The sequence below is a fragment of the Poromitra crassiceps genome (assembly GCF_964638095.1).
Source record: "Poromitra crassiceps genome assembly, chromosome: 14".
NCBI lineage: Eukaryota > Metazoa > Chordata > Actinopteri > Beryciformes > Melamphaidae > Poromitra > Poromitra crassiceps.
The window spans coordinates 21,375,273-21,384,212 of NC_139633.1; the positions used below are offsets into that span (position 1 = coordinate 21,375,273).

Sequence of the window (8,940 nt, forward strand, 5' to 3'; positions counted from 1 at the left end):
ATGGAGCTGCCTTTGGGCGGACCAGCGCTTAGGCACTACACCCAGAGCAGACCCAGACCTCACCGACAAAAACTCAACTACCGTCCCAGCAGACCGCAGGTACCGTGAAAGAGGAGAGGAAAGATAAAAAAAAAAGGGATGTGAGAGAAAGGTGGTGTGTGTGTGTGTCTGTGCGTGTGTGTGTGTGTGTGTGTGTGGGGGGGGGGGGGGGGGGGGGGGGGGACAAAATGGAAGGGAGGGAGAGAGCAGAGATCTAGTAGGGTACAGAGGGGCGAGGCAGGGGGAAGGGAGGGATGGAGGGAGAGCAGCACTGTGGAGGATGCCTGGTCCCTGCTTGAATGAGGCATTCCCATTGTACCGGCGACCAGCTGTTTGAAGCACCCAGACTTTGCAATTTATGTGTGTGTGTGTGTGTGTGTGTGTGTGTGTGTGTGTGCGCGCGCGCGTGCGTGCGTATAAGAGCGTGACTATGTATGATCATGGGTGTTTGGTCGGAATGTCTTCGAATAAAGCTAGTGTTTTTTGCTTTTCTTTTGCATAGGATTCTGTAGGAAAATCTACAATGCATAGTGTGTGTGGAGGGTGTGTGTGTGTGTGTGTGTGGAGGGTGTGTGTGTGTGTGATCATCTCCATTATTCATAGAGCTGAACATGTTGTCACAGTGCTACTAGGCTGTGGACATAGTCACTGCCGATGTCCAACGAGGCAAAATTCAAGCAATTCCCTTGACAGGATATCATGTAACAGCGACTCCTGCTAAATTTGTGTTTTGCAGTCAACCACCCCCCCCCCCCCCCCCCATATGGCTTTGTACTGCTACTTGTGGGCACAGATGTTACATGGTCAGATGTTACATGGTCAGATGTTACATGGTCAGGATGATGTATCGCTGTAGACCTGCAATTCTCTTCTTCACATTACCTTCCATTGGCAAAATGAGTTCTCAGGCTTTCCCCCTCGTCATGTGAAATCATGTCACCCCCTGCTGTACGTTACTGAGCAACCAGGCTCCCTCAGGTGGCATGTATGACAGACAGGCCGGAGGATCACTTAAACAAGGGAACACCTCTAGAGACAGTAGAGAAAGCTAGTGGCAGAGTGTGTGATATTTCTTTTGGGGCGGTGAGCGTTCTGTGTAATGCTTCTTATGTGACGTCAGCTGCTAATCATCCCTGGTTTCATTGATCTCTGGTGTCCCCGTGTTTGTGTCTTTGCGTTTGTGTACATGTGCCAATTAGGAACCAATCATTGAGAGTGAAAATGAGGCGCTTGAGCTCATGGGGCGAGTGGATGAAGGGGTTGAAGAGTTCTTTACCAAGAGAGTACTTCCCTCTGATACCCTGTGAGTATCCCTCCAGCTGACAAATAAGCCTTTCCTTATTTATACTTATATTTTATATTTATATTTTCATATGTATTGAACAAATCTACTGTAGATGCTACACTGATTGAATGCACATAGCGGCTCTTGAGGTATTGTGATCCTTCCTGTAGGAAGAAGCAAGATGAGGAGTCGCCCATCACCGTGCAGGAAGTGGCTCCTGCCAGCGCTGTATCTTGTCCGCCCCCGACCAAGACGCTCAGGAGGAAGCTCGGCGATTTCTTCACCCTCAGAAAGAGACGGGGTCTGAAATCAGAGGCGAGCCAGGAGGGCCGGCCCAAAAAGGCCTCCATCGCCGATCTCATCCGGCCTCTCCGGGAGGCGGCCAGGGCGGAAAAAGACAAAGACAGAGGGAAGGAGAACGACAAGGAAAATGAAAAGGAGAAAGGGAAAGAAGAGCAGAGTGGCGTCGCTGGGGAATCGGCCGTGCGCGAGACGCCCATCTCTGGGGCTCCGCCGCTGAGGGGTGAAGCAGTGCCTCCCCGCCGCGCGCTCCGAGAGGGGAAGTCCCAGTCACTCATCCTGCTATCTGGGTCAGCGGCAGCGGGGACGACTAACACCAGAAACACTGCAAAGGTGAGTGTTTGGACAATTAAACCCTCCTATCTTTAGAGCAGTAAAACAAATGGAGGCAATCGGGCACGCTTTGAAAAGCTCATCACTCTACTGTTGCTGTGATTTTTAGAAACCCTACGAGGGCCAACACAGCTTTGAGCAGAAACTCCATCTCATGCTCCAACGTATTGGAGTTTCCAAAGCTCAGCCAGGAGAGACACAGGTGTGTGACGGTGTGTGTGAAGTTAGAAGTGCATTTTCCTTATCGGCATGTAGAAGTCTTCAAAATGATTTAAACATCTCATTGATTCTTGTAGAACCAGGAGGGAGAGATGAAAAAGGCAGAATCTGAGGGTAAGTTATCTGTTTGAATTTAATACCATTAAACCCTAAGCTGTTGTTGTGGAACCCCATCCACATCTGCTACAGCCTGGTGTCCATGAGCAAGAAGCTAAATGAGTGTTGCAAGTTGTGGGATTTGTATCTAAAGAAGAAACTGATTGAAATGGAAGAATTTAAATTGAAAAGATTCACTATACTGGGAGCAAAAGTACAACTCTATTCATGTATTATTCAAAGCATTTCCTCTTGAATCTAGTAAAATAAGATGCAAATTAACTTTTTGCCTCAGGTACTATTATTGACAGTAAACCTGAGCCACCTCCTACTTTCACAAAACCCCGAACGATGTCCACCTCATCAGGTAACAACACACACACACACACACACACACACACACACACACACACACACACACACACACACACACACACACACACACACACACACACACACACACACACACACACGCACTCACACACAGTCTCACTCACTCTTTTATGCAGTTGATCATCTAAATAATGTGTGCACTTACTCTGTCTTTAGATACAAGGCATCAAATTCGGCAGAGTGCATCAGTACATGAGTCATCTGGGAAACCTGCTTTGCTCCCAAAGCCGATAATCAAGCCTGGTCCTCCCCCAGCAGCGCCCCCCACAGCATCAGGGCGCAACACGCCTGAGAACGAGCTGGCCCAAATACAGGAAGGGGAGACAACTAACGTGAGCCCCACTGCAACTTTGCCCACCCCGACTTCTTCCACCCTCAGTGCTACCGACACCCTGACTGGGTCGACAATCTCCACCTCAGTCCCTGACTCAACCAATGTTACAATCTCCTGTTCAAGTACCTTAACTCCCTCTGACACCGATATATGCACTGACTCTGTTAACCAGACTGCAGCTCCTGCACCCACCAATGTTACAGAGCTTGATGGCGAAGCCCCTGCAGCTAGTGCTACTCCCACTGACCCGCCCCCCTCCACCTCCCTCACAACCCTGACAAGCACCACCACGCCCACAGAAGGCCCCGCACCTGTCCCCGTCACCTCCGCCACCTCTGAGTCCATGACTCCAAACCTCTCTGTCACCTCCAGCTCAGCAACAGTAACTACGCCTTCCATTACCACCTCGACAAATGTTTCTGGACCCAGCGATGAAATCTCAGATTCCGCATTAACAAATGTGCCAGCTAAATCATCTGTCCCGATGCTAAATGGCACGATCTCAGCTGATACTGCCCCTACTGCCAATAGTGAAACAACTATTGCAGGCATAAGCACTGCAGATAGAACTTCTTCCATCTCTACCAACATATTGTCAAGTATGCCAACAGGCTGCTCTGACAATGCTAGTTCAACTAGCTTAGCTAACGACGATTCAGACTCCATCATCTCCACCAGTTCTGTGACTGCAGCTTCAGCGGTGACTAAAATTGCATCCCCACCCCCTAACTCTACTGATAATGTTGATATCCCTCCACTTACGACTACAGTTTCAACTGACAGCACCATCGCCAGTTCTCTTATGTTAGACGCCACCCAGATCTCCCCTGTCTCTGCTGCCCCACCTCCTGCTAACTCCACCTCTGACATTACCAGCCCAACATCCACTGATTGTGTGACATCCATATCTCCTTCCACACTCGCCCACCCAGCGACCCTTGCTGACATCTCTATTCCCACCTCTTCTACCAGTGCAACAAGCCATACATTTACTACATCCACCACCACCAACTCAACAACCCCAGACGAAATGAACTTCCCTCCCACGACTAACCCAGACCCAACTCATTCTAACAACGTCAACACTGTCCTTGCCCCGTCTGTCTCTGCCCTCCCCACTACTGATAACTCAAGTGCCACTTACCATCATTTGAGCAGTCCAGCGCCCTCTGTCTGTGACCGTCTGGGCCAAGATGGTGATTTACAAATGTCACCCGAAGAAAGGTCCAGTGTAGAGCCTGAAATAAAGGGCACAGGTAAGTTTCGGGTTCAACTTCTCTACATTTGTTATGTATTTGCATACAGGCATTCCCATGCTTTTACATAGCTTCATGTTGAAGGGTTTGTTTGTGATTCTCCTCTCCAACAGCAAATGAAGAGGATGGGATGGTTCAAAAGACCAAGCAAGGTGAGATGGATGACAGCAGGAAAGGTGGTGGTGGTGATGATGATGATGATGATGATGTCGGCAAGGAGGCCGAGAATGAAAAAGAGAAATCACCTCTGGTCAGCAGTGCGGTGGCAAGGAAAGAAGAGCAGGAAGTCAACATGAAGGCCGATGACGACACTGCAAGCAAAGAAACGGTATTGGATAAAGCTCCGTCAAACAAGGAGGGTGAACTATGTGGAAACGAGGGCGTGATAGAGGATGAAAAGCAAGAAGGAGCCAAGTCAGTGGATGAGAAATAAGTCGCATATCACGATCAAATTGCTGAAATATGGGACCAACTACTGTGACAGGGGCAAGGAAGGTCACAGTAGAAGTTAGGCGGGAGATCCATAGGACTTCCTGTAGGGACCACCACATCACAGCAGTACACCACAGAGGGTGGGCCACTGGACCAAAGAACTGAGATCCCCTTTGTGTGACATAATACACAAATCCAGCAGTGTCTTTGTCCTTTTTTAACTTTTGTTTGAATTTTTCATTGCACGTATGATTATGTACTATAAGACAACTACTGTGGTAAATACACTATGTTTACAATAGATGGTTAAGAGACATACTTATGACTATTAAATGGAATATTGCATTGACTGAGTCATTCCCTCTGTGTCCTAAGGGTAAATGAAACAAATTGTTTGATGTTCTATGAATTCAAAATGTCAAATATGGATATTGCTCTCGGTAAGCCATCTTCCTGCAGTGTCCACATTACAGAACAAAATCGATAAGGCCTATAGAGACAGTCTGCATGTCTGGGAACGCCCACAAAATGTTAAACGGCTGGCGCGCGAGTGGGGTAAAACCGCCCTTATATCTCATGGGCTGACCCACCAAAAGACGGTGCTGCGGCTCTAAACTACAGGTTTGGGTGTTCTAGAGCAGAACACAAGATGTCTGCTCGGATGTGCGTTTACTGCGGTGGTTAAATCCCTGATCGTGTCTGCCTGGGCTGGGCTATCAGCTAAATTCTAACTTTGCTGAATGGATAGAACGGGGGTTTTTACCCCACCCTGACCACGCCCCCAGCCAGGCTGAGCCAGCTAAACCAGCGTCTATGACGAGACGTGGCCTCAACCTATAGCGAATATCAAATAGACTAGTTGTCTTCCACATCTCACTACTATAATAAGGTGGCAGGGGGTTCTGCATGGCATGGCGGTGCACAATTGCTCAGCTGCGCGCAAAGCTAGAAATGAGCGCTTGCTTATAACATTCCAAACTTTCAATATAATAATAAAAAATACATGGCTAACAATAAAACGGACTGATGTCAGTGTGATACTAATTCATTTGAATCAGAAGATCGTTTGAAATGTTTTAAGTACAGTATATGATTTAGCATTACAATATTATCAGTAGAGCATGAGAGAATGTTATGTTAGCCTCCAAATGCAATGCTCCATCCATGCAGATTTATAAGGGCAAGTCAAGTTTATTTGTATAGCTCTAATTCACAAGCGTCTCAGAGGGCTTTACAGAAAATATGTCTACCTAAGCACTAATAAACAGGATTGAACAGTCTGTATATTGATGGTATTCTGTTACGTCACCACACGGCCATCATGGTAGGAAAATAATAGGTGATTGTAATCAATTAACATGTAATTACAATCAAGTGACACAAACAGCCAATGAGCTCTGTGTATTGCTTGTGAAATGGGGATATGAATTGGAGAGAATGGGGACGAAGAGAGGTGGGGGAGAACAGGAGTAGGGAGGGGAAAAGAGAGAGACCAAAACAAACGGTATAGGCCTACTGGGGCTGGGCGATTCCGTTAAATCAATATGACGATAATCATAGGTGTCATTCTTGATACCAATGTATATCACAATATGGTCATGTAAGCAAAGTCACGTTTAGTAATCCAATTATATCATCATTATCTTATAATTACCTGGCAATTATCATCACGATATGATATGTATTTATGGTATAACTATTTCCTTAATTACTACTTAAAAAATACTGGGTACACTAATATAATTAGGGGCACACAACAAATGTTTGCACTGGAAAAAGGCCATTCTAAAGTGCTACCCATGTTTCTATTAACTACAGGTTGACTTGATGCAGGTTGTTCTGGACAAAATAAATTCTACACATGAAAAGCTGAATTGAAGATAAATAAATGTTCTTTCCCCCCTATAGTATCTCCTCAGATATAATAGTAGGTAGTAGTAATAGGTAATAGTATAGTAGCAATAGTAGTAGTAGGTATAGTAGTATGATTGAGTGAGCGAACTTGTGGCTTAAAACAATGAAAGTGCAATGGGAATTAGCAATTTAATTGTTGATTTCTGCATAAAAAATAAGATTAAGATTTTTTTTTAAAATCATGTGTAGGCTAGATAAGTTAATAGAATTGAGAGTTTCAGTGTCAGACTCACCTGAAGACAGACTCAGACTCAGTTGGCTTTTCTGATTGGTGTTCACCTGCACATTGAGAAAGAAAACTCATGTTGCATTCACTTCACTTTGGAGAAGCATCAACAACTATCTTCTTGTTAGAAAGGAAAACATTGAGAGTGATTCCCAGCTTGGTAAGCCACATCTATTTAGAATTTTATTATTCAACATGGAAAGGTTGAGCACAGAGTATTTTGCTGAACAAACAAGAAACACAATCAGGATAGACTAGTTGTTTGTGTTGAAGGATTTGCATTTGTGTCCAGTTCTTCCTTAGTTTGATTTACATTGCAAATTCACAGTTAGATTTGTTGTTGAAACAAAACCATGATCAGATGAAGCTATGATGAAGCACGTTGACCTTTAATAAACCTACATCAGGTGGCCTTATGGTTTTTTGTTTCATTAAGATGTTTCCATTGCATTTCTTTCAGCATCCATGTAAAACGTTGATCAACTCAATGATTGACCGCCATGAAATCATGAACCGCATGTTTGTGAAAGTCCTGAATAAGGAGCAATCCCTTTATGCTGAAGCCTCTAGTTTCTCTGGAGTGACTGCTGAGCTTGACTGACCTTTCACCTCAGCCTGCTGTTGGTCTCGGCTCCAAACCTGCTGGTGGATTAGAACCGATAGTCAGCAGCACAGCTTCATCAGGATGTAAACTTCTCTTGGATATGGACAATGGTGACCTTTCTCCCACAGAGAAAGAGTCACCTCTCAGAACCGAAGTCACGGCATTCCTGTAAGCTTTTCTTACATTATTATTACTACTGAAAAACCAATGAGGGAATCATAAAATAATAATGTGCAGTCCCTAAATGGGGCCTGTTACAAAGAGGACAGGTCCTAACAACGGGGGGATGGGGCAGAGTCGGTTGTCCCGGGCATAGGGGGGTGCATAGGGGCCTAATTGTCTAATTTAATTGGATGGACGGTTGGGTCCATTTGGGATCATTTTGTCCCGGGCGCAGGAAAGATACACAACGGCCCATAAAGATTGCAGACTTCTGCATGCTCCCCAACTCTTTGTCGCTGTTGCTGTCCTCATGTTCCTACCACTCCCTCCCAGGAAAGATGAAGTGGGAAGGAGGGGGAGGCAAGGAGAAGAGGGGTAAAGTTTAAGTTATTGTGCTTCATCACCTTTTTAATTATGGCCACACACCAATGGATGTCCCCCAAATACCTTTTTTACCTAGTATATTGAAATAAAAAATGTTATTTCCTCTGCATAGTCCACTTTCTTTGAGTAAATTTCAGGGGATGTTTTAGGCAGCTTACGTCATCCTCTTCACCGAGACAGCATGGGGAACACAGTAGCAGTTTCCTAGGAAAGGAGGAGGCAGTGGAAGAAAGGAGGCAGTTAACTGTCCCCCCCCCCCCTTTTTTTTTGTTAACTTTTCTTGTAGGCATACGTGTTCCCATGGTGGACTGGGAAAGCCTTTATTAGTGATAATAGTAATTTATTACTAATAAAACAGGTTAAACATTTAACTAATTTGCAGTATTTTAGATACAATAGCACTATTGTAGCGTTGATTAGCTTGGAATGCCAAGGTGCTGAGGGGTTACGGTGCCTACACTTAGCCTGCTTGTAGGCCTACTGTAAAATGTAGCCTACTGTCCATGTATAGGCCTACTTGTATTGTTTTTTATGTTTTATATGTGTTACTATGTGGTTTTTATGCTTGCTGCAACACAAATCGCCCTTTTGGGACAATTAATAAACTTGTACTTGTAGCTACTTGGCCTACTACTGGATCTTTTGTGTTTCAGGTAAATTTTCTGATTATTCTTTCCTCCTTAAACATTACGTTTACACTAATCATGTTGCTGAAACCATGAGTCAAATGGCATTTTAGGCTTTTTGATTCATGGTTTAAAGTTTTAGTGAATATATATATTATATAGTAGTATTACTATTAGTATTAGTATTAGTATTAGTATTATAGTTATTTGTGACAATTTCAAATGACAAAACGACTTCACTCTTCACTCTGCTGTTCAGCTCCAGCTCCAGACCAGCAGGTGTCGCTAGTGAGGACACCGCGTGAACACAAATAACCCGGAAGAGGAGGCCTGAAGG

At 44.9% G+C, this 8,940-nt stretch overlaps 1 protein-coding gene across 1 annotated transcript; it reads left to right on the forward strand.

Annotated features, from left to right (window-relative positions):
* Positions 1-4,969, forward strand: LOC310789451 (uncharacterized protein; the record flags this gene model as incomplete). The annotated part of the gene is made up of 8 exons (XM_083651093.1): positions 1-99; positions 1,239-1,342; positions 1,495-1,939; positions 2,067-2,159; positions 2,254-2,290; positions 2,568-2,639; positions 2,822-4,255; positions 4,369-4,969. 8 exons carry the CDS (start codon positions 1-3, stop codon positions 4,686-4,688), a joined length of 2,604 nt encoding a protein of 867 aa, XP_083507219.1. The 3' UTR covers positions 4,689-4,969.
* Positions 4,970-8,940: the final 3,971 nt, after the last annotated feature.